Source organism: Chelon labrosus, assembly GCF_963514085.1.
Source record: "Chelon labrosus genome assembly, chromosome: 24".
Taxonomy (NCBI): domain Eukaryota; kingdom Metazoa; phylum Chordata; class Actinopteri; order Mugiliformes; family Mugilidae; genus Chelon; species Chelon labrosus.
The window spans coordinates 12,305,768-12,332,846 of NC_140357.1; the positions used below are offsets into that span (position 1 = coordinate 12,305,768).

The 27,079-nt window shown below is 40.6% G+C and overlaps 1 protein-coding gene across 10 annotated transcripts in view; it reads left to right on the forward strand.

Moving 5' to 3' along the window:
* LOC311509477 (uncharacterized protein) overlaps nt 1–26,973 on the forward strand; it is a 107,613-nt gene extending 80,640 nt beyond the window's left edge. For 7 of the 10 annotated variants that reach the window (XM_084574709.1, XM_084574707.1, XM_084574715.1 and 4 more), the window contains 9 exons: nt 4,680–5,087; nt 5,867–6,328; nt 7,024–7,431; nt 8,918–9,364; nt 9,886–10,332; nt 10,854–11,297; nt 12,267–12,674; nt 14,618–15,064; nt 18,866–26,973. In XM_084574709.1, the coding sequence (XP_084430835.1) occupies nt 4,680–5,087; nt 5,867–6,328; nt 7,024–7,431; nt 8,918–9,364; nt 9,886–10,332; nt 10,854–11,297; nt 12,267–12,674; nt 14,618–15,064; nt 18,866–19,235 (3,841 nt within the window). In that variant the 3' untranslated portion in view covers nt 19,236–26,973. The remainder of the gene's footprint in view (nt 1–4,679; nt 5,088–5,866; nt 6,329–7,023; nt 7,432–8,917; nt 9,365–9,885; nt 10,333–10,853; nt 11,298–12,266; nt 12,675–14,617; nt 15,065–18,865) is intronic. The other 3 variants (XR_014699839.1, XM_084574714.1, XM_084574708.1) reach the window with 3 other exon arrangements.
* The last annotated feature ends 106 nt before the right edge of the window (nt 26,974–27,079 follow it).

Below are 27,079 nucleotides of genomic sequence, written 5' to 3' on the forward strand. Positions count from 1 at the left end.
GGAGTGTGTCGTCATGCCCAGATTTAAAAACCTTAGCTGTCTGAAAATAATATTAGAGATAAACTGAAGTTTACCAGTGAATATACACAGATCAGATAAACTGAAGTTTACCAGTGAATATACACAGACCAGATAAACTGAAGTTTACCAGTGAATATACACAGATCAGATAAACTGAAGTTTACCAGTGAATATACACAGACCAGATCGAACTGTAAACAAGGAGACAATAAAGTCCAGGGAGTTGGAGTTCAGGTGGGTGACCAGATGTTCAGATGTATGAAGAGTGAAATGTCCAGGAACTTGTACGTGCCTATGCCAACACCATATCTGGCGTACGCTGGCTTCTACAGCTATTGATCCTTTTGCGACACTTAGAGGTGATGCTGGGAAACTGTCATAAATGTGAGAACTATTAGTCCGACCGATCGTGACTGTTCCGGTCGACCCTGAGCAGAGCCATGCCAGCCGTGTGGGACGGAGTTATCCGCATGTTAGTCAGGTATATCAAATTCCCACAATGCATCTGAACAGGTCAACATTAAAGCGCAATTTGCAGTGAGAACCGGTTTTCTGAATGCAATCGGAGCTATCGACTGCACACGCATTTATATAAAAGCGCCATCACATGATGAATTTGTAAATGTCAACAGGAAACATTTTCATTCAATCAATGTACAGCTCATATGTCATGTGCAAATGCAATTAACATTGTAGCGCGTGGAAGACCGCGTGTCAAAGAGGACATTTTTGCACATCTCCACTCCAGTGAGTAGCGTCTCCAATTCTCTTTCTGTGAAGTTCTTCTTTTTTCCCGTCTTACTCGTGCAGAGAGGGGAATTTCAGGTGCAGGGTCATTCATTCATTCATTTTCTATACCCGGTTATTCCTGTTAAGGGTCGCAGGGGTCTGCTGGAGCCTATCCCAGCTGTCATTGGGCGAGAGGCAGGGGTACACCCTGGACAGTCCATCGCAGGGCTAACACAGAGACAGACAACCATTCACACTGTAACTGTACGCACACCTACGGCCAATTTAGAATAACCAATTAACCTAATGAGCATGTCTTTGGATGATGGGAGGAAGCCGGAGTCCCCGGAGAGAACCCACGCAGACACAGGGAGAACAAGCAAACTCCACACAAAAAGGCCAGCAGGCCCATGGATTCAAACCGCTGACCTTCTTGCTGTGAGGCATCAGTGCTAGGGTCAATTTAAGTATAATTAATAGGTGTGGACAGGGAAGGGTCGGGTACGCTCGATTGGAATGTACAAAGGAAAAATGCTTCTAAATTTGAGCGTGTGTCATGTTTTAGAAGGAAATCCACACAAGTCTTCGTACATGAGGCCCCTGGAGAAGAGGCAGGAGTTAGAAACAAAACGGCTTTAATGAAAACTAACAAACAACAGATAACTGAAAGCGCTGCACATGGAGCAGGGTAATCCAAAAACTCAAATACAAAAAAAAACGGTTAAGAACTGGAAAACAAGAGAAGGTCAGAAGAAAGATACGGGGAAGGATAACAGACGACACGACAGAGAACAAAGGGAACGGTAGGGCTATACATACACACAAGTGGGCAGAGGGGTGATGAGACACAGGTGACACTAATGAGGGCGGAGCACACAAGGAGAAACCAATGAAACAATCGAAAGGGGAAAACACAGGGAGTAACACCAAACAGGAAACCAAGGAAGAACTTTACAAAATAAAACAGGAGACTCAATACTGGTTCACAGGAAAACACAGAACCAAGGCACTTACCATCTGTGTGGCATGTTGGTAGAAATATTATGGTTTGTGGTTGCTTCAATACTTCAGGGTCTGGATCTACATCATATCAAAGAGTGTTCAAACGTAATGTCAGGGGTCCCTGGTTCTTTTAACATTTTTGTTAGATTAAAACATGGAAGACGATGAAATGGTTTCGTCAATGCCTAAATTTATATCCAAATGAATCCTTGGCTTTTAAACACAGTCCATTCAAGAAAACCCTGAAACATCCTGTAAAAAAACTTACAAGAAGATATTTTTGCTCAATATAAACTTCTAGTACCAAGGTAGTACTTACTTTTTTTCCACAGTAGAATATTACAGCTATTGATATTTTTATTGAATTAATCATTTTAGGTCTTGTGGTGGATTAAAGTAAACCATTGTTATCTGTGGGCTTATTTGTAAAGAGTTGTTTACTGTAATGAATGTTTGTTTGTCCAGATTTGTCAAAAAGGCCTTACTGTGAACATAGCTGTAACTGTGTTAATACTGACAACCTGTCCAAGGTGTTGTCTACGTCTTACTCAGTACCATCTAGAGTCCAGCTCCACAAGTAAAGTGGCTCTAGTTGATGAATGGATGATAAAAGAGGGTATAAAAAAGGTCATGAATCGGAGGAGGCTAGCTCCCTGGTATAATTCACAGTTGCGCTGTTCAAAACAGGCAGTCCGAAAGCTAGAAAGAATTTGACATTCCACTAATTCTGAAGAAGCTCGCATAGCCGGGAAAGATAGTTTAACAGCTTATAAGCTAGCTCTCAGTTGTATTAGAACAGCATATTATTCATCATTAATAGAAGAAAACAAGAATAAGCCCAAATTTCTTTTCAGCTCTGTAGCCAGGCTGACAAAGAGCCACAGCACTGTTGAGCCATCTATTCCTTTAGCCCTCAGTAGTAATGACTTCATGAGCTTCTTTATGAAAAAAAAAAAAAAAAAAAATTGGCATTAGAGAAAACATTCAAGGCATCCTCCCTCCAGCTGTCAAAGATGTAAGTACAGCAACATTAGACATTTCTGTAAGACCTTATCAATATATGGAATCCTTCTCCCCAGTAGATCTTCCTGAGCTCTCTTCAACAATTACAGCATCTAAACCATCAACTTGTCTCCTATCCAATCCCAACTGAATTGCTCAAAGAAGTTTTCCATTAATTAACACTTCCATATTGAACCAGATAAATTTATCTTTATTAACAGGATATGTGTCTCAGTCTTTTAAGATTGCTGTAATTAACCCATTCAGGCCTAAACACTCTTCTGTAAACCCCCTCTCAAAACCTGAAGTTTTTCAGAATATGTCAACGCTTAAAACCTTAATTTCTCAGGCTCTGTAGCAGATAAAAACATGAGACAAAAAGCATTTGACAGCTTACTTCTTTGGCTTTCAACTTGACTGACTTGCTAGGGCATAATCTTCAAATGCATTTTTTTAAAAATCAATAAACACCAAACATTTTTAAAATTTTGAAAATCAGTAAAGATCTATTTTTCCAATTACTTCGTCAATATCACTTCCTTCACTTGAGTCAGCCGTGACGGATCGTTAGCATGGTGTTTAAAATTTTCGACCAAAACATACTCCACGTGTAGGATTTCGACCAATCACAAAGCGTTTTATTAGTCACATGAGTTTAAAAAAAAATCCCTAAGCATCTCTGTCACTCACCCCAAGAATATTTCAGCCAATCACAGTGCATATAATTGGCCATGTGCCTCGAAAAAGACGACAACGCTCAAAATGACACAGATGCGTTTGCCGGTCTTAACTACGCACAGATGCGTGATCCGGTCTGAATGGGTTAAGCCCTTACTCAAGAAAGCCACTCTAGATCCAGATGTTTTAGCCAACTATAGACCAATTTCCTACCTTTCTTTTATTTCCAAAATTCTAGGAAAAGTTGTTGCTAATCAGTTGTGTGACCATTTAAACAGGAATGGTCTGTTTGAAGAGTTTCAATCAGGTTTTAGAGTTTATCACAGTACAGAAACGGCTCTGGTTAAAGTTACCAATGATCTCCTCATGGCTTCAGACTTGTCTCTATACTTGTTTTGCTAGATCTTAGTGCTGCATTTGACACTATTGATCATAATATTTTACTACAGAGACTTGAAAGTGAGATCAAAATTAAAGGAACTGCATTAGACTGGTTTGAATCCTATCTGTCTGACAGATTCCAGTTTGTTCATGTCAACAATGATTCTTCTACTTATACAAAAGCAAGTTACGGAGTTCCTCACGGCTCTGTGCTAGGACCAATACTCTTCACGTTATACATGTTGCCATTAGGTAAGATTATTAGAAAACATGGCATAAACTTCCATTGCTATGCAGACGACACCCAGCTATATTTATCCATGAAACCAGATGAAACTAATCAGCTGGTTAAACTCCAAGCATGCCTTAAAGTCATAAAGGCTTGGATGACCTGTAATTTCCTACTCTTAAACTTAGACAAAACAGAAGTCATTGCATTTGGTCCTAAGCATCTCAGAGATTCGTTATCTAATCACGTGGTTTCTTTGGATGGCATTACCATGGCCTTCAGTACTACTGTGAAAAACCTTGGTGTTATATTTGACGAGGATATGTACTTTAAATTGCACATAAAGCAATATCAATAAAATTTAATTGAATTGAATGTAATCCATTAAAAAAATAAATGACATATTCACAGATAATACAACATCAGCTTTTGAAAAACTCTGTCATATTCTTCCTCTTGTTTTCTCCCCAGAACAAAAGCAAATACACTCTTCCATTTATTTGTGTCTTCTCCCCGTAGCTTTTGTAATGCATTGTTCAACTTTAAAATAAGTGTTTTTAATTCTTTAAGTTAGTTTTTTTGAGCTAACAACATTTTTCGGACTGGTTTAAAATCACTTTTTTATCTTTGATTTCAGCTTTCATCCCCAGTCATCAGAACCTTCAGAAGAAACAAGGTTCTTTGTGAATCTGTTCTGTGCAGCAGCAGAGAGAGAACATCAGACAGGAGAGAAGATAGTGGAGCTGTTATCATCAGTGTGTACATACAAAACGTTCCCTCTTAAACAGAAATGGTGTGATTTCCTCCTGGACCTGTACTCTTACAGGACTAAATCAGGTCTGAGTCTCCTTCCATCATTACAGTCAGTTTTCCAGTCAGCTCCTACAGTCTGGTCCATAAACCTCTCAGAGAGAAAGACCTCCATCCTCCTGGAAGTGCTGAAACTCCAATCAGAGAAGAAACCAGTGGAGCTGACAGGCTGCTCACATGAAGAGAGTGAAGTAAAGAGTTTCCTGCAGTGTCTGCCTTATATCTCACAGCTCAGGTAAATGAATTGTTCTTTACATGATCAACTCTACAGAAGAAGAGTGCTCTGAAAAGAAGTTGTGTTAATATTTCAAGCTCCATTTATTCTAACATCATTCTATTTGAAATATTCCTGTGATATTTCCTTGTCATCACTACTACAAACATGTCAGCTGTAAATCAAATATTAGTGCTCAGATAAAACAGGTAGCAGCTCTTTCAGGTGAATTTAACAGCACTTCAACAACTAAATGAATTAGTTCCATTTAGCTGCCTTTTAAACTTGAGACTGGAGTGAACTTTACTGAGCATGAGGACAACTCTAGCAGCTCTATAGTGAACAACAGATGAAGAGTTCAGACTCCAAGGAGTCATCATCACTTTGTGTCTCCACCTACAGATGTAGTGGAACATAACTGTGATTTCCACGTGTGTCATATGAGGATGAAGGTGAAGCAACTACTGTCCATGATATGGACTGTAGAGTTAGTTGATCCACTCTGTATATTTCTATATTGTTTCTATCTAGTGTTTTACTCTGTACATTCATCCAGCAAATCAAATGACAGAGACCATTCAATCAGTTTGCAGTGATTTCAGACTCAGGATTAGTGTTTGTGTTGTGAGTCAATAACGGTCTAAAAACAATGTTGAGCTGCTCTGATGAAAGATGTGTTTCAAATGTCATTTCATTATATACAGGACAGACGTACAAGATGGAGTCCATCAGTAGTGTGTGGTTGTATTTATGCAGCTGACATCAAATCATCACTAAATGTTTCCTTCTTATTGTTCCAGGTTTGTTCCTCAGAGTTCAGATCTTCATCAACAAACCAGGTTCTTGTTGAATCTGTTCTGTGCAGCAGCAGAGAGAGAATATCAGACTGAAGAGAAGATAGTGGAGATGTTATCATCAGTGTGCACATATCGAACATTTCCTTTAAATTGGAGATACATGGATGATTATTATTATTATTATGATGATCAGATATGTCCTTGTGAATTCCTGCTGGATCTGTTCTCCCATGTCAAGGACTATGAGACTAAAACAGGTCTGAGTCTCCTTCCATCATTACAGTCAGTTTTCCAGTCAGCTCCTACAGTCTGGTTCATAAACCTCTCAGAGAGAAAGACCTCCATCCTCCTGGAAGTGCTGAAACTCCAATCAGAGAAGAAACCAGTGAAGCTGACAGGCTGCTCACATGAAGAGAGTGAAGTGAGGAGTTTCCTGCAGTGTCTGCCTTATATCTCACAACTCAGGTAAAACATTATGATCTTTCTTTTGAACTTGTAGTGTATAGCCTTAAAATAGTCATGCAAAACATCCCATGCAAACAAATAAACATTTCATCCTATTTGAAACAGAACTGATTAATAAAAGTTATATAGTCAATCAAATGATCATGAAATTGAAATTTTGTGTAATGACATTAAAATAAGAAAGTACCCTCCTTCATTTATTATACTCTGGAATCATCAGTTAACTGTGAACATGACTGTATCTGTGTTAATACCATGACGGACTGACAACCTGTCCAAGGTGTTGTCCACCTCTTACCCAGTACCATCTAGAACAGAGTCCAGCTCCACCAGTAAAGTTTCTCTCGGTGATGAATGGATGATAAAAGAAAGTATAGCTGCAGACATGTAATCCATTAAAAACACTGAAGTGAGATTTACTGAATTTCTCACAGGATAAATTATCTGTCCGTCTGTCTCTTAGCTTTTGTACAACTTTAAAATATGTGTAAAACCTGACTCTTATTTAAAAAATACCTTCAAATTAGCTGAGTTTTTCTTGTCCATGATGTTTCTATCAGCCCTTGCTCTGCCCATTTTTTAAATTGAGTATCTGTCATGTTGGTAACCAATTCTGACTCGTACGGTGTCCATTTTATGAGCCAATGACATTCTTAGGTCTGGATTAAAATGAGTTTTTTTATCTGTGATTTCAGTTTTGACCCTCAGACATCAGACTCTTCAGAAGAAATCAGGTTCTTATTGAATCTGTTCTGTACAGCAGCAGAGAGAGAACATCAGACAGGAGAGAAGATAGTGGAGCTGTTATCATCAGTGTGCACATACAAAACATTCCCTCTTAAACAGAAATGGGGTGATTTCCTCCTGGACCTGTACTCTTACAAGACTAAATCAGGTCTGAGTCTCCTTCCATCATTACAGTCAGTTTTCCAGTCAGCTCCTACAGTCTGGTCCATAAACCTCTCAGAGAGAAAGACCTCCATCCTCCTGGAAGTGCTGAAACTCCAATCAGAGAAGAAACCAGTGGAGCTGAGAGGCTGCTCACATGAAGAGAGTGAAGTGAGGAGTTTCCTGCAGTGTCTGCCTTATATCTCACAGCTCAGGTAAATTAATTGTTCTTTACATGATCAACTCTACAGAAGAAGAGATGTGCTCTGAAATGAAGTTGTGTAAATATTTGAAGCTCTATTAATTCTAACATCATTGTACGATTTCAAATATTCCTGTGATATTTCTTTGTCATCACTAATATATTTCCTCATTGTGACTTTCTCCACGTGGACTCATCTTTCAGTTGTATTTCCTCTCTGGTCTGTTTCAGAGGTTAAACATTGTTCTCTTTACACCACTATATTTATTGGACTGTTTTAGTTGCTTGTTGTCTTGAAGTCTGAGATTTTCTATCCATCTATGATCAGTTTATCAAAGTGAGTCTTTATTATAGATTCAACAAGCCAACAGGAGATGAACTAAAGTAGTTGATATTAGTTTTAAAATGCTCTTATTAGATTTAGATGGTTGGTGTCATGATTCTTAGTTGATTGTTGATTTAAAATCAGTTGTGTCTTCAATCAGTAGAAAGGTTCAGTATTTCAGTCTCTTCCTCCAGAACATTGTGTCAAAGCACTCAGTCATGTTTTTAGTCACTGAACAGAAATATGAAGCAGTTGATGGAACTGAATGAAGGTCACTGTGTGACTGAAGCAATGAAGCAGAGACAAGAATGTTAGTTGATGTTTTTACTTTAAATCCAGTTTGGAAACACGTGACAGTCTTCTGTCTGTATGAGAATAATGAAGTGATGTGAAGAAGAAGAAGATTGAAGCTCAGTGACAGCAACACAGACATGTTAATACCTCCTGATAGAAACATAACAAGACTTGAGACAAGAATGGAGAAACATGCAGTTAAAGCTGGTGTTGACTGTTGAATATGTGATGAGCTTCAAATCAAACATGTCAGCTATAAATCAAATATTAGTGCTCAGATAAAACAGATAGCAGCTCTTTCAGGTGAATTTAACAGCACTTCAACAACTAAATGAATTAGTTCCATTTAGCTGCCTTTTAAACTTGAGACTGGAGTGAACTTTACTGAGCATGAGGACAACTCTAGCAGCTCTATAGTGAACAACAGATGAAGAGTTCAGACTCCAAGGAGTCATCATCACTTTGTGTCTCCACCTGCAGATGTAGTGGATCATAACTGAGATTTCCACACGTGTCATATGAGGATGAAGGTGAAGCAACTACTGTCCATGATATGGACTGTAGAGTTAGTTGATCCACTCTGTATATTTCTATATTGTTTCTATCTAGTGTTTTACTCTCTACATTCATCCAGCAAATCAAATGACAGAGACCATTCAATCAGTTTGCAGTGATTTCAGACTCAGGATTAGTGTTTATGTTGTGAGTCAGTAACAGTCTAAAAACAATGTTGAGCTGCTCTGATGAAAGATGTGTTTAAAATGTCATTTCATTATATACAGGACAGACTTGCACAAGATGGAGTCCATCAGTAGTGTGTGGTTGTATTTATGCAGCTGACATCAAATCATCACTAAATGTTTCCTTCTTATTGTTCCAGGTTTGATCATCAGAGTTCAAATCGTCATCAACAAACCAGGTTCTGGTCAAATCTGTTCTGTGCAGCAGCAGAGAGAGAACATCAGACAGGAGAGAAGATAGTGGAGCTGTTATCATCAGTGTGCACATATAAAACATTCCCTTTAAATGAGAGATACATGAATGGTAATAATAAGAAATATCAGAGTGTCTTCCTGCTGGATCTGTTCTCCCATGTGAAGGACTATGAGACTAAATCAGGTCTGAGTCTCCTTCCATCATTACAGTCAGTTTTCCAGTCAGCTCCTACAGTCTGGATCATAAACCTCTCAGAGAGAAAGACCTCCATCCTCCTGGAAGTGCTGAAACTCCAATCAGAGAAGAAACCAGTGAAGCTGACAGGCTGCTCACATGAAGAGAGTGAAGTGAGGAGTTTCCTGCAGTGTCTGCCTTATATCTCACAGCTCAGGTAAATGATTTGTTCTTTACATGATCAACTCTACAGAAGAAGAGATGTGCTCTGAAAAGAAGTTGTGTAGAAATTTGAAGCTCCATTAATTCTAACATCATTGTTCTATTTCAAACTGAATGAAGGTCACTGTGTGACTGAAGCAATGAAGCAGATACAAGAATGTTAGTTGATGTTTTAAATCCAGCTTGGAAACACGTGACAGAGTTAGTTGATCCACTCTGTATATTTCTATATTGTTTCTATCTAGTGTTTTACTCTCTACATTCATCCAGCAAATCAAATGACAGAGACCATTCAATCAGTTTGCAGTGATTTCAGACTCAGGATTAGTGTTTATGTTGTGAGTCAGTAACAGTCTAAAAACAATGTTGAGCTGCTCTGATGAAAGATGTGTTTAAAATGTAATTTCATTATATACAGGACAGACATGCACAAGATGGAGTCCATCAGTAGTGTGTGGTTGTATTTATGCAGCTGACATCAAATCATCACTAAATGTTTCCTTCTTATTGTTCCAGGTTTGATCCTCAGAGTTCAAATCGTCATCAACAAACCAGGTTCTGGTCAAATCTGTTCTGTGCAGCAGCAGAGAGAGAACATCAGACAGGAGAGAAGATAGTGGAGCTGTTATCATCAGTGTGCACATATAAAACATTCCCTTTAAATGAGAGATACATGAATGGTAATAATAAGAAATATCAGAGTGTCTTCCTGCTGGATCTGTTCTCCCATGTGAAGGACTATGAGACTAAATCAGGTCTGAGTCTCCTTCCATCATTACAGTCAGTTTTCCAGTCAGCTCCTACAGTCTGGATCATAAACCTCTCAGAGAGAAAGACCTCCATCCTCCTGGAAGTGCTGAAACTCCAATCAGAGAAGAAACCAGTGAAGCTGAGAGGCTGCTCACATGAAGAGAGTGAAGTGAGGAGTTTCCTGCAGTGTCTGCCTTATATCTCACAGCTCAGGTAAATGATTTGTTCTTTACATGATCAACTCTACAGAAGAAGAGATGTGCTCTGAAAAGAAGTTGTGTAGATATTTGAAGCTCCATTAATTCTAACATCATTGTTCTATTTCAAACTGAATGAAGGTCACTGTGTGACTGAAGCAATGAAGCAGATACAAGAATGTTAGTTGATGTTTTAAATCCAGCTTGGAAACACGTGACAGAGTTAGTTGATCCACTCTGTATATTTCTATATTGTTTCTATCTCGTGTTTTACTCTCTACATTCATCCAGCAAATCAAATGACAGAGACCATTCAATCAGTTTGCAGTGATTTCAGACTCAGGATTAGTGTTTATGTTGTGAGTCAGTAACAGTCTAAAAACAATGTTGAGCTGCTCTGATGAAAGATGTGTTTAAAATGTCATTTCATTCTATACAGGACAGACATGTACAAGATGGAGTCCATCAGTAGTGTGTGGTTGTATTTATGCAGCTGACATCAAATCATCACTAAATGTTTCCTTCTTATTGTTCCAGGTTTGATCCTCAGAGTTCAAATCGTCATCAACAAACCAGGTTCCTGTTGAATCTGTTCTGTGCAGCAGCAGAGAGAGAACATCAGACAGGAGAGAAGATAGTGGAGCTGTTATCATCAGTGTGCACATGTCAAACATTCCCTTTAAATGAACTATACATGGACGATGATGATAAGAAATATCCTTTTGACTTCCTGCTGGATCTGTTCTCCCATGTGAAGGACTATGAGACTAAATCAGGTCTGAGTCTCCTTCCATCATTCCAGTCAGTTTTCCAGTCTCCTACAGTCTGGTCCATAAACCTCTCAGAGAGAAAGACCTCCATCCTCCTGGAAGTGCTGAAACTCCAATCAGAGAAGAAACCAGTGAAGCTGACAGGCTGCTCACATGAAGAGAGTGAAGTGAGGAGTTTCCTGCAGTGTCTGCCTTATATCTCACAGCTCAGGTAAATTATTTGTTCTTTACATGATCAACTCTACAGAAGAAGAGATGTGCTCTGAAAAGAAGTTGTGTAAATATTTGAAGCTCCATTAATGCTAACATCATTGTTCTAAATATTCCTGTGATATTTCTTTGTCATCACTCATATATTTCCTCATTGTGACTTTCTCCACATGGACTCATCTTTCAGTTCTATTTCCTCTCTGGTCTGTTTCAGAGGTTAAACATTGTTCTCTTTACACCACTATATTTATTGGACTGTTTTAGTTGCTTTTTGCGGCACTTCAACAACTAAATGAATTAGTTCCATTTAGCTGCCTTTTCAACTTGTGACTGGAGTGAACTTTACTGAGCATGAGGACAACTCTAGCAGCTCTATAGTGAACAACAGATTACTGAAAAAAATAAAGCTGTTTATTTCAATGCTGTTATTCCCATCACTGGTCATCTGACTGTGAACATAGCTGTAACTGTGTTACCACCATGATGGACTGACAACCTGTCCAAGGTGTTGTCTACCTCTTACCCAGTACCATCTAGAATAGAATCCAGCTACACCAGTAAAGTGGTTATAGGTGATGAATGGGAGGATAATAAAAGAGGGTATAGCTGCAAACATGTAATCCATTAAAAATACAGAAGTGAGATGTACCGACTTTCTCACGGGATAAATAAATTATCTATATTTCTGTCCGTCTCTCTATTAGCTTTTGTGATTCAGTATACAACTTTAAAATATAGGTATAACCTGACTCTTATTTAAATCCCCTTAAGAAAACCTTCATATTAGCTGAGTTTTTCTTGAACATGATGTTTTTCAATTTCTGAAGTTTTATCAGCCCTGGTTCTGCCCAATTTCAAAATTGAATATCCATCTTCTTGGTAACCAAGTCGGACTCATATAGTGTCCATTTTATGAGCCAAAAACATTCTTAGGTCTGTTTTAAAATCCCTTTTTCATCTTTGATTTCAGTTTTGATCCTCAGTCATCAGAACCTTCAGAAGAAACCAGGTTCTTTTTGAATCTGTTCTGTGCAGCAGCAGAGAGAGAACATCAGACAGGAGAGAAGATAGTGGAGCTGTTATCATCAGTGTGCACATATCAAACATTCCCTTTAAAAGAGAAATGGGGTGATTTCCTCCTGGACCTGTACTCTTACAAGACTGAATCAGGTCTGAGTCTCCTTCCATCATTACAGTCAGTTTTCCAGTCAGTTCCTACAGTCTGGTTCATAAACCTCTCAGAGAGAAAGACCTCCATCCTCCTGGAAGTGCTGAAACTCCAATCAGAGAAGAAACCAGTGGAGCTGACAGGCTGCTCACATGAAGAGAGTGAAGTGAGGAGTTTCCTGCAGTGTCTGCCTTATATCTCACAGCTCAGGTAAATGAATTGTTCTTTACATGATCAACTCTACAGAAGAAGAGATGTGCTCTGAAAAGAAGTTGTGTAAATATTTGAAGCTCCAATAATTCTAACATCATTGTTCTAAATATTCCTGTGATATTTCTTTGTCATCACTAATATATTTCCTCATTGTGACTTTCTCCACATGGACTCATCTTTCAGTTCTATTTCCTCTCTGGTCTGTTTCAGAGGTTAAACATTGTTCTCTTTACACCACTATATTTATTGGACTGTTTTAGTTGCTTGTTGTCTTGAAGTCTCAGATTTTCTATCCATGTATGATCAGTTTATCAAACTGAGTCTTTATTATAGATTCAACAAGCCAACAGGAGATGAACTAAAGTACCGTATTTTCCGCACTATTAGGCGCACTTAAAAGCCTTTAATTTTCTCAAAAAACGACAGTGCGCCTTATAATCCGGAGCGTCTTATATATGGATTCATTCTGGTTGTGCTTACTGACCTCGCAGCGATTTTGTGTCGTACACGGCGCTCACGGCGCTCAAAGCCGCACCGCTTGCAGCATTACGGCTACCGTAGTGAGGAGAATCACGGAGCAATGCTCAGCAATGCAGGACGAAGGCAGAAGCATTAAACGAGGTGAAAATCATTATAAATCGGGTCATGTCGAGAGCTGTAGTTACACGAAGGGAGTTTTGGTCGGTTCTGTACGCGCCAGCATGTGGGACTTGTAGTTCGTTTAATTACGTATTTTCCATAGCGTTTTACTGAACTATCTTGCGACAAACTGTGACATTCTTGACATGTAAAATCATTTTTTATTCTGAAAAACAACATATGTATAATCCAAGGCACAAGTCGATCGGGACCAGAAAATAATTTATCTTTCGCCATAGACTGCCGTTCATATTTTTTCAAAAGATAGGTCCCATAACCCGGAAGTAGAGGGGGCGGAATTTCGGCTCTCTTAATGCGCCTTATAGTCCGGTGTGCCTTATATATGAAAAAAGATCGGAAATAAACCATTAATTGACAGAGCACCTTATAATCCAGTGCGCCCTATAGTGCGGAAAATACGGTAGTTGATATTAGTTTTAAGATGCTCTTATTAGATTTAGATGGTTGGTGTCATGATTCTTAGTTGATTGTTGATTTAAAATCAGTTGTGTCTTCAATCAGTAGAAAGGTTCAGTATTTCAGTCTCTTCCTCCAGAACATTGTGTCAAAGCACTCAGTCATGTTTTTAGTCCACTGAACAGAAATATGAAGCAGTTGATGGAACTGAATGAAGGTCACTGTGTGACTGAAGCAATGAAGCAGAGACAAGAATGTTAGTTGATGATTTTACTTTAAATCCAGTTTGGAAACACGTGACAGAATAATGAAGTGATGTGAAGAAGAAGAAGATTGAAGCTCAGTGACAACAACACAGACATGTTAATACCTCCTGATAGAAACATAACAAGACTTGAGACAAGAATGGAGAAACATGCAGTTAAAGCTGGTGTTGACTGTTGAATATGTGATGAGCTTCAGATCAAACATGTCAGCTATAAATCAAATATTAGTGCTCAGATAAAACAGGTAGCAGCTCTTTCAGGTGAATTTAACAGCACTTCAACAACTAAATGAATTAGTTCCATTTAGCTGCCTTTTAAACTTGAGACTGGAGTGAACTTTACTGAGCATGAGGACAACTCTAGCAGCTCTATAGTGAACAACAGATGAAGAGTCATCATCACTTTGTGTCTCCACCTGCAGATGTAGTGGATCATAACTGAGATTTCCACGTGTGTCTAAAAACAATGTTGAGCTGCTCTGATGAAAGATGTGTTTAAAATGTCATTTCATTATATACAGGACAGACATGTACAAGATGGAGTCCATCAGTAGTGTGTGGTTGTATTTATGCAGCTGACATCAAATCATCACTAAATGTTTCCTTCTTATTGTTCCAGCTTTGATCCTTGGAGTCCAGATCTTCATCAACAAACCAGGTTCTTCTTGAATCTGTTCTGTGCAGCAGCAGAGAGAGAACATCAGACAGGAGAGAAGATAGTGGAGCTGTTATCATCAGTGTGCACATATCAAACATTCCCTTTAAATGAACAATACATGAGTAATGATGATAAAAAAGATCACTGTAACTTCCTGCTGGATCTGTTCTCCCATGTGAAGGACTATGAGACTAAATCAGGTCTGAGTCTCCTTCCATCATTACAGTCAGTTTTCCAGTCAGCTCCTACAGTCTGGTTCATAAACCTCTCAGAGAGAAAGACCTCCATCCTCCTGGAAGTGCTGAAACTCCAATCAGAGAAGAAACCAGTGGAGCTGAGAGTCTGGTCACATGAAGAGAGTGAAGTGAGGAGTTTCCTGCAGTGTCTGCCTTATATCTCACAGCTCAGGTAAATGAATTGTTCTTTACATGATCAACTCTACAGAAGAAGAGATGTGCTCTGAAAAGAAGTTGTATAAATATTTGAAGCTCTGTTAATTCTAACATCATTGTTCTAAATATTCCTGTGATATTTCTTTGTCATCACTAATATATTTCCTCATTGTGACTTTCTCCACATGGACTCATCTTTCAGTTCTATTTCCTCTCTGGTCTGTTTCAGAGGTTAAACATTGTTCTCTTTACACCACTATATTTATTGGACTGTTTTAGTTGCTTGTTGTCTTGAAGTCTCAGATTTTCTATCCATGTATGATCAGTTTATCAAACTCAGTCTTTATCAGATGTGGCAAAAGTATTCACATTCTGTACTTAAGTAAAAGTACAGATACTTGGGTAAAAAAAATACTCTGGTAAATGTAAAAGTACTGATTCAACTCCTTTACTCATGTACTTGTACATGTACTTAGTAAAAACTAAAAATGATTTTGCTAGGGATGCACCGAAATGATAATTCTTGGCCGAGACCGAAAACAGAGAGCCCAAAGCCGAGAAAACGAAACACCGAAAGAAATTATTATGACAATTATTAGTACCATTGCATTCATGGCTATGACTGTGTACTACCCTCACTAAAATCAAGGCATTGCAATTGCATAAATTAGCAGTAATGTTTCAAAGAATAAATCAATTACAAAATTATGAAAATATTTATTTAGCACATTACATCGATGCACATTATAAAATAAAATAAAATGTTTAACTTGACCTCACGCATATGTACATTAAATAATAATGGAGCAGAAGCTTTTGCAGATTGAAATCGGCATCGATCCACTGTGCGGTTTGACTGAGTATATTTGTTTTTATTTTTATTAAAAAAAGATTGGTGCACTGCACCTTCAGAAAAATAGCGCTGTCCCTTTAAGAAAGACGGTAGTCTTAATTGAAGCTGTGCATGGCTGTGGATGTGTACGGAAGCCGAGAACGGCCATGGATCTTTTTTTTTATGCACTGTTATATCGAGATAATGAATTCATAAGTCGTTATCTCGAGAAAAAAAAAAAAAACTTTGTTATATCGAGATAACGCATTCCTTCTCTAGTCTGATGCTTTGGTCATATCCAATCATGTCACGTCTTTTATTTCATGACATCCGTAGAGGTTAAAAAAGTAACAAGCCTCTTTTTCCAATGTAAGGAGTAGAGAGTACAGATATTTGTGTATAAATGTACAGAGTAAAAGTAAAAAGTCATCAGAAATACTCAAGTGAAGTACAGATACCTGATAAATCTACTTAAGTATTTTAACAAAGTTTTTGTACTTTACTTCCCACCTCTGATCTTTATTATAGATTCAACAAGCCAACAGGAGATGAACTAAAGTAGTTGATATTAGTTTTAAAATGCTCTTATTAGATTTAGATGGTTGGTGTCATGATTCTTAGTTGATTGTTGATTTAAAATCAGTTGTGTCTTCAATCAGTAGAAAGGTTCAGTATTTCAGTCTCTTCCTCCAGAACATTGTGTCAAAGCACTCAGTCATGTTTTTAGTCCACTGAACAGAAATATGAAGCAGTTGATGGAACTGAATGAAGGTCACTGTGTGACTGAAGCAATGAAGCAGAGACAAGAATGTTAGTTGATGTTTTTACTTTAAATCCAGTTTGGAAACACGTGACAGTCTTCTGTCTGTATGAGAATAATGAAGTGATGTGAAGAAGAAGAAGAAGATTGAAGCTCAGTGACAACAACACAGACATGTTAATACCTCCTGATAGAAACATAACAAGACTTGAGACAAGAATGGAGAAACATGCAGTTAAAGCTGGTGTTGACTGTTGAATATGCGATGAGCTTCAGATCAAACATGTCAGCTATAAATCAAATATTAGTGCTCAGATAAAACAGGTAGCAGCTCTTTCAGGTGAATTTAACAGCACTTCAACAACTAAATGAATTAGTTCCATTGTAGGATTCCCAATTGGTGTCTGCTCAGAAAAGATTCTACTTCAAGCTGCCGCAGCTTTACTTCTTTCTCTGCCTCTATTTCTAGCCTGCGAATCTGTAGTCTAAGGTCATACTCTGCTTTACGTTCCTTTTCTTGTGCCTCAAGCTGAAGGCGGGCTAAACGAACTTTAACCTTCGCATCTACCCCTGAACCACTCAATTGTGGTGAGAAAGGCTCAAAACGGGCAAAGTGGCAGGTGGAGCCTCACTTATGAGCACACCACCCCGAGACGTAGGTGTAGCCAAAATGGCTTCTTCCCCCCCGACTTCCTACCAGGGAAGGAGCACATGGTTCCTCAGAGGGAACATCAGACAAAATTTCAGCCACCTGTTGGACTGAGGAATCAACAACTTCAAGGACCTTTAACTCAATGAGCTTTTCAATCAGACTTCTCTTAATTTCCCTTTTTACCCCATACTTTCGTACTGGAATGTTAAAGTGTGCTGCAATACACAACAGATCATCCTTACGGCAAGCATCAATTTTTTCCAGAGAAGGACTATCAATAAATTCTTGCAAATTAAAACCCATTCTGAAACAGACTCAAACAACAATGGTTGGTTTTAGATTAGGGAAAAATATCCCGGACGAGCCCCCAATTGTGTTACGTCCCTATGTGTGTCCAGGGGAAAATCAGGGACAAACACAGTGCAACCAAATGCTCAAGTCTGGTGTAAACAGAATTTAACAATATTTATTGAAATACAAAAAAAAATGACTAAACAAAAATCTCCAAACAAAAACAGTGGGGGAGATTTGGACCACGTGGTTGTGCCAAATAAATGAAAGCAATAAAACAAAACTAGGCCTGGCTAACACTCTGCCTTATAGAAAAGAACAAACAAAAAGGGCCTAACTATCTTTTCTAGTAAAGAACATTGTCAGAACTACACAGGTGGCACCAACCAATAATCCTAGTGTGTATAACAAAGGAATTCTACGTGGAGGAGTGTAAAGGGTACCCCAATCTTACCTCTGGTCCGCACCTTCCACCACAACTGAAATAAATCAAACAAAAAGTGTCCACACGTCTCAATACAACGGTAGGTGACAGAAAACAAAATAACAATCGAGCCGAGCAACAAGCTAAGGGCAGAGATAGAACCATGTGGTTCTCAAAACAAGCTACAAGCAATCTAGCAACTAGCATGCAGCAGCAAATCATGTGCAGGAGAAGTCGAGCGCCGAGAAGCCTGTAGCTGGACCTTTTTGAAGTAGCTCCTGCGGTGGCAATGGGATAATCCAACCAATCAGCAGGCTCTGACAGACTTCCCAGGTGGAATCACTTGCGCCGGTATCACCAATATCACCTGAACACACAGGGGAGGGGGAGAGAGAGAGAGGGAGAGAAAAAAAACAAGAAAAATACACTGCCCCTGTCTGGCACGTAACAACCTGCAGATGTAGTGGAACATAACTGTGATTTCCACGTGTGTCATATGAGGATGAAGGTGAAGCAACTACTGTCCATGATATGGACTGTAGAGTTAGTTGATCCACTCTGTATATTTCTATATTGTTTCTATCTAGTGTTTTACTCTCTACATTCACCCAGCAAATCAAATGACAGAGACCATTCAATCAGTTTGCAGTGATTTCAGACTCAGGATTAGTGTTTGTGTTGTGAGTCAGTAACAGTCTAAAAACAATGTTGAGCTGCTCTGATGAAAGATGTGTTTAAAATGTCATTTCATTATATACAGGACAGACATGTACAAGATGGAGTCCATCAGTAGTGTGTGGTTGTATTTATGCAGCTGACATCAAATCATCACTAAATGTTTCCTTCTTATTGTTCCAGGTTTGATCCTTGGAGTCCAGATCTTCATCAACAAACCAGGTTCTTTTTGAATCTGTTCTGTGCAGCAGCAGAGAGAGAACATCAGACAGGAGAGAAGATAGTGGAGCTGTTATCATCAGTGTGCACATATCAAACATTCCCTTTAAATGAGAGATACATGAGTAATGATGATAAAAAAGATCACTGTAACTTCCTGCTGGATCTGTTCTCCCATGTGAAGGACTATGAGACTAAATCAGGTCTGAGTGTCCTTCCATCATTACAGTCAGTTTTCCAGTCAGCTCCTACAGTCTGGTTCATAAACCTCTCAGAGAGAAAGACCTCCATCCTCCTGGAAGTGCTGAAACTCCAATGTAGTGGAAATTGTTAATTTTTAGTGTTGACTGTTATGCATGTAGGAGGAAAGTACCTGTAACTGTTACTGACTGCCACTAATGAGAAAGGTCTAAGGATGCGCTCGGAAGTTTCTGTGAACTGTTCTTTCTTTTGCTCACACACGAACATCTGCAGATAACAGTTGAAATACGAGAACCTTCTCAAGGTCACACTGTTGTTGGGAAAACTAACAGAAATTATAATGTCATACGAAGGACAAGAACCAATGAATGTGAAGTAACTTGACCATATGCAAAGTGACAACGCCTAGTTCGAAGTATAAAATATCTTGTAAGACCTAAACTGCCCCGAGAGAGTCCTCGGAGCATTCACAGTCTGTGTTGTTCTGTGTATGATTCTCCCCCCCTTCGCGAACGGTATACCTTTGTTTGATGCAATAAAACTCACAAAGACAAAACCTTTGACTTGAGATCTTTTTATTCAAAGTAAATAGAAAAAATCCACAACAGACTTTGGTGTCAGAAGTGGGATTCCAGGCTGATCGCCGGATCCACGGCAGACGGCGACTGATCATCCAGGACAAACTGACGATCCTGCCTCAACCCTGACAGTTTAAAGGTCGAGAGGGCCGACTGCGTGGACCGCGGCTGTCATCTCGGAATCCAACGAACCAACAAGCCGCCAAAATAAACGGTAAAGACATTCTGATCTCTTAAAATTCAGTCAAGGGCTGTTGTGTGTTTTGTTGCAAATTCAAAGACATATTTTATTACAAAGGGTAAAAGAAATACAAAATAATTAAATTTGGTTTGAGAGTCCGGTTTGTTCTGTTCTTACGTTCCAAACTTACTTAAAAGGAGTTCAGGGAACTCGCCAGGTCCGGTAAAGAGTTCAGGGAACTCTTTAAGTCCGGGGTATCAACCTGGAGCAACCCAAAAAGGAAAAGAGAATAAGTAAGTCAGTAAAAGGAGTCAGGGACTCGCCAGGTCCGGTGAAGAGCTTGGGTAACTCTTACAATCCGGGGTATCCACCTGAAAAAACCAGTGTAAAGGTAGAAGTTTACACAGATTGATTGGGGACGCCTGATAATCTTAAAGGAATAGACACCATGGGGTCTAATGGGAGTAAGAACCAACCAACCGAACTCCGGGGTCCAATTTTCGATGTCATGAGAAAGAAATATGGGGAAACAAGTTTAAATTGTGCTCAATATTGGATAAAGGAATGAATGCCTTGATCTGGGAAAAGACGGTTTAGATGTTGATTTTTATGTAATATTTGAGTTTCTGCTGAATATGCAGCCTCATTCTATAGATGACTGATATTATAAGACTTTAAATTAAATCAGGTTGTTGATTTTAATTATAATTCTCAAAGGCAGTTTTAGTATGAAACAACTGAAACAGTTGCAAACTTGTCTAAAAAAGAAAGAGGAAGATATTAAGTCAAAAAGAAAGATCGAGAGGAAGTCGTTAGAATGTATAGAGGAAAATGTGAGATGTTTTAAACAGTGGATGACTGAAGTGGAATGTAGAGACAGAAAAAAGACAGGAAAAATGTTACCAAAGGTAGATCAGGAAAAGGAGAGGAAGACAGAGACAACTGAAAAAAAAAAAATGCTTGTACTGATACACCACACTCCCACTTCTCTTTTTCCCTCTCTGTCCGGTGGGGTCCGAGGCAAAAAGGACGACTATATTTACGACTATATTTCCCGCCCTGCCTGGTCGCCTATCTGACGGACAACAACCTCCACCGTACCCTGGACAACATCAGCAGCTTTCGAGGAAGGTCTCCGAAAGCCCATCTTCACACAAGTGCGCTCCACCCTGGTCGGCGGGTGGGCTGATAACAGACTCTCAGAGCTCCTCAAACACGGCAAGCACGGGGAGCAGAAAGAAAAAAAAAAAAAAGGAGAGATAAGGCCTCCAAGCAAAGGAATGCAGCCACTCTGAATGCTCAGCTCGCTTTGGCTCACCTGGATGAGCGCCCATTCAACAGACTAAGCAGAGGATGGAGACGAGGATATGGCCGCAGGTACAGTTCGTATGAACCCAACAAATGCTTCGCATGCGGCAAAGATGGGCATTGGGCCAGAGACTGTCCAGAGGTGCCATGGGGGGAGGACAGAGGAAATCGCAGAGGCAGATGGGACCCTCAGCTCGGATGGACCTCCTTTGCCTCGGACTGACAACCACAGAGAGGAGTTGGTAATGTAACCGCACACACAACAACACCCACACCTGCTTCTTGCAATGAAGAGCTGCTTTGCACTGATACAATGCTTGGCTTAGTACAGGATAAGATAAGGGATTTAGAGAGGCCCCCAGAGCAGGGAACATATGCATGTCTGTCCTCCTCAGGTTATAAAGAAATGCCCATAATAACATGCAGTATCCAAGGCAAGGACTTAGAATTTTTAGTTGATTCTGGGGCAACACACTCTGTGTTAAGAACCTCTGAAATGTCCCTGCCTACCAGCGGTCGCTATACTTTCTCTATGAGTGCTTGTGGTTCTCGTACGAAAGAAAATTATAGCAAGCCAGTTACTTGCTCCTGGGTTTTTGAAGGGGACACCTGTAAAACTAAACACTCCTTTTTGATGTCTGACATGTGTCCGGTGAATCTTTTGGGCCGAGACCTGATGTGTGCATTTGGTATTGTGTTGATTTGCACCCCCTCTGGAGTGCAGGTGACTCGTCCCAAATTAGAAGCAGATGAATCTTTGTCTTTTGCTTGTGTGAAGTTTAGCCCAAACACACCACTGTATGCTTATCAGTGGTGGATGAATTATGACTTTTTAAACTATTTAACCACCACAGCTGCCCCCCTGATCACCGCCTCTGCAGAGTGCATGAAACCAGAAAACTTACATTGTACCTCTTTTGTAAGCAAAGGAGGCCCAGATTCTGAGTATGAAAAGAAATTCTTTAAAGATCCGAATGATCAACTGACAATCACTGATATCTACACTGATGGCACACGCTGTGCTGCAGCAGTGGCGCTCACATCTGCTCAGAAGAAACTCTATGATGTTTATAACTCTTATCCACACATTTCACTTTCTAAAGCGTGATTTAGGTTTATTTGTAAGACTGTGTAAAGAAGCAAACGACTGGGTTCTCTCCCCCATAGATACAGGAGCTTTTTTCTCTTTCTCTCTTCAAGCTCACAGACACCCTCTCACTATGAGAGCTCACTGTCTGCGCACTGCTCACTTAGTTGATGATCTGCGCAGACGAGTGTCCACTTCCGCATTTTTATCTGCTGCACACACACATGCAGCGAAACCGACAGAGATCTCTCCGCTCCTCGCACAAGTCCCAAGTACGTTATGGACAGCGCACAAATATGACGTAGGCCTTATATGAAATTGTGAACCGGTTCAAATCACCCCCAAATCTGCGTACAGGCCTCAACAGCGCCAGTACCCTTTGCGCAAAGAAGCAATAGATGGCATCACTCCTGTTTTTGAATCTCTTCTTAAAGCAGGTATTATAATACCATGTGAAGACTCCCCTGTACAAACTCCCATTTTTCCAGTAAAGAAGTTCCGCCCAGCAGGCCAGCCCGCTGAGTGGCGTTTTGTTCAAGATCTACAAGCCGTAAATGCTGCTATTATCGCACCGACTCCGAATGTTCCCAACCCTTACACTATCTTGAGCCAAGTGCCCTCCACGTCTCAGTGGTTTTCTGTGGTTGATCTCTCAAATGCTTTCTTTTCAGTTCCAGTGCATGAAGACTCCCAGTTTTGGTTCGCGTTCCAATTCGGAGGAAAGAGATATACCTGGACCAGACTTTGCCAGGGGCTCACTTGCAGCCCCACCCTTTTCTGTCAAGCTTTATCTCGAAGTCTCTCTTCTCTCACACTCTCCCCAGGATCGGTCTTGCTGCAATATGTTGACGACCTTCTCATCGCAGCCCCTACGAAGGAACAGTGTGAGACAGACACCATCCTCCTCTTACGCCATCTAGTGGCAGATGGTCACAAAGCTTCATTGTCAAAACTGCAGTTTGTGCAACAGCAGGTCACGTTTTTGGGTCATATTCTTACCCCTGACGGCAAATCCCTCTCCCCCTCACGCGTTGAGGTGGTGGTTAACACTCCGAAACCGAAAACTAAAAAACAGGTTCTCTCTTTTCTAGGCATGTGTTCCTACTGTCGGCATTTTATTCCCAATTTTTCGGAGAAAGAACGTCCGCTGAGGGATATTGCCTATCAGAGGGACCTGACGGCCCATAGCCTTGTCACGTGGACCCCAGAGGCAGACGCAGCGTTTGAAGACCTCAAACTGGCCCTGCAGTCCACTCCTACGTTGGGGATACCTGACCCTGAAAAACCATTCACTCAGTTTGTGGATGAGGTTGTATGACCTCTGTTCTCTTACAGGAACACGGCGGTCAGCTCAAACCAGTGGGTTACTTCTCCCGTCTCTTAGATCCAGTGGCCAGAGGTCTCCCATCGTGTTTGCATGCCGTAGCGGCCTGTGAGTCCGCAGTGTTGGCCTCACATGATTTTGTGGGTTATAATCATCTTAACCTCTTTGTATCTCATTCTGTGGCACATATTTTGCAAGAACAGAAAACCTCACACCTCACGCCAGCACGGTGGCTCAGATATCACACCACACTCTTAGGACTTCCAAATGTTCAGGTTAAGAAATGTTCTGTCCTTAATCCTGCTACTCTCATGCCTCTGCCAGATGATGGTGAACCTCACTCTTGTCTTGCAGAACTCCAGCACACCTGTACTTCAAGACCAGACTTAAAGGATACCCCTCTGACTAACCCTGATCTAATCTTTTATGTTGATGGTTCTGCTTTCAGAGATCCCGAGCGCGGAACGGCCCATGCTGGCTTTTCTGTTGTTGATGATGTTTCTGTGATCTGTTAGTCTCCTCTGCCTTCTCATTACTCTGCACAGGCAGCAGAACTTGTGGCCCTGACTGAGGCGTGCAAACTGGCCAGTGGGAAATCCGTTAATATCTATCACAAGCCGTGTTTGCCTAGAAAGCTGTTTTTGCCTTATGCTAAGTTGTCTCATGGTCTTGACCATGCGTCAAAAGGAGGGATGTGTGCTATAGTGCAAAAACACTGGTTCACAAAAGGCTTTTCAACATTTGCAGATGATTTTTTGTAAAAACTGTCTGATTTGTGCCCAAAATAACCCAGGCAGACCAAAACCTCTGACACATCAAGCAGCACATCCTGCACCAGACAGACCATTTCAACATGTTATGATGGATTTTATTGAACTCACCCCAAGCGAAGGTAAGAAATACTGTCTGGTCATGGTGGATATGTTCTCAAAATGGGTTGAAGCGTTTCCAGCCAAACATGCAACCGCCGTGGTGGTGATGAAAGCGCTGTTGACAGAAATCGTTCCCAGATGGGGAATCCCTGAGAAACTGTCTTCAGACAATGGCTCCCACTTTGTTAATGAAGCCATACAGCAGCTGTCCGCACAACTTAAATTTGACCTCAAAGTACATTGTTCCTACCATCCACAATCGGGAGGTGCTGTAGAGAGGCAAAACGGCATATTGAAACAAAAATTAGTCAAGTGTTGTCAAGACACCAACCTCAGCTGGCCCAAATGTCTGCCTATTGTGCTTATGTACATGAGAAAGCGAGTGCGCACGCGATGTAACCTGTCCCCTTTTGAGATTTTGTTTGCAGGAACTCTGAACGTTGGGGTGGGACCTCCGGGACCCCCAATGGAAACCACTCTCTGTGAAGAAAATCTTATAACTTACTCTAACAAAATGTCTGTCTAAGATCAGAGAACAGGTAAAAGCAACCCTACCACCCTCTGCTGAGACCCCGCTGCATCCATTCAAACCTGGAGACTACGTGGTCGTCAAGAACTTCAGACGAAAGACGTGGAAGCATCAGCGTTGGCTGGGACCGTACCAGATCCTCCTCACCACCCACACGGCCGTGAAGGTTGCTGAGAGGGCCACTTGGATACACGCCACCCACTGCAAACGGGTCCCTGAGCTGACAACGAGCGTGGACACCTCCCACTAGAGACGGAGCATCCTCTTCCTGCCATTGACTGAGAGGCAGAACAACATGGAAAGACCATGCCCCTGGCATCCCTTCAGACATCCTGGGCTCTGCGGTCTGCGAGGAACGACCTGCATTCTCCTGATCCTGGCTGTCGTCATAATCACCCCATGGCTGTGGCTGCAACCGAAAGATCCTGCACCCACCTCCATCCCATCTACGACGACCCATCCAGCCGACACACCACTAGATGTCTCTAAGTGATCTGTGTCCAGGACGGACGCCTCCGGCTTCGTCGTCATCCAATGTGTTCAAGCCCCAGATGGTTCCGTGACCCGAGCCCTTGCGGGTCTGACCTCTTTAAGTGAGGAGCTGGCTGCAAACTCCGGCATAGATAACCCGTTCTCTTCTTGGATGGCTAACACGTTTGGAGAAGTTGAAGATCAAGGAGATGGATTCCATAACACCATGCATCGTATGTGCTAGTAACCTCTCCATGGTGGTGGCCTTCTACTGTGCGCTCAGCACATGGGTTGAAGATCATTCCTCCTGTCAACAGTTACTACTATTACATTATTATGATTGCTTTGTTTTGTTTACTGTAATTCCACTTTGAAGATTTCATATTTACCTTCATACATTTAGTCTGACACTGATTGCCTATAATCATCACATTAAATTGTTATGTAATCTGCGCGTATTACTGTTATTGATTCATGTGTTGTACCAAGTGATTACACACCCTTATGACATCATCTGGATGAGACTAGACTTTGGGTTTTCCTCCACGACATTGAGGTTTTTCCCGTAGGTCTGACTCCATGGTTAGAATAGTTAGCGTAGGGGTCTTTTTGCCTCCTCTCGTCAAGAAAGGGGAGGTTTTTGGCTTCCTGTAAGTAGGTTCATGTGGCTGTGATTTCCATCGTGAGCCCTTCTAACACTTGTTAGAAGGTGTTTCAGGGGTTCTTTATCCCATTGAGGGTTTGCCTCCAGCGGTCCTTGTTGACGGGAAGGTGGGATTCATGGATCACATGTTAGATAGGCTGACATGCTATGTAAGAGGGGTGTGAATACTACATCATGATATTATTTCACGTGAGTCAAATAATAAAAACGTGATTCTGTGTTTAATTGTGTTTTCTTTTACAACACCATCTTAATCAATGTTGATGCATTTATTTGTTTGATTGTTTATTACTTGTTTCACATTTGATCTCATTGGGTTCTTGTGTTGCGTGATGGTCTTTGATTCTGATGGCTTAACATATATTGTGTTGATTACATATAATCAAAAGGAGGGAATTGTAGTGGAAATTTTTAATTTTTAGTGTTGACTGTTATGCATGTAGGAGGAAAGTACCTGTAACTGTTACTGACTGCCACTAATGAGAAAGGTCTAAGGATGCGCTCGGAAGTTTCTGTGAACTGTTCTTTCTTTTGCTCACACACGAACATCTGCAGATAACAGTTGAAATACGAGAACCTTCTCAAGGTCACACTGTTGTTGGGCAAACTAACAGAAATTATAATGTCATACGAAGGACAAGAACCAATGAATGTGAAGTAACTTGACCATATGCAAAGTGACAACGCCTAGTTCGAAGTATAAAATATCTTGTAAGACCTAAACTGCCCCGAGAGAGTCCTCGGAGCATTCACAGTCTGTGTTGTTCTGTGTATGATTCTCCCCCCCTTCGCGAACGGTATACCTTTGTTTGATGCAATAAAACTCACAAAGACAAAACCTTTGACTTGAGATCTTTTTATTCAAAGTAAATAGAAAAAATCCACAACACCAATCAGAGAAGAAACCAGTGAAGCTGACAGGCTGCTCACATGAAGAGAGTGAAGTGAGGAGTTTCCTGCAGT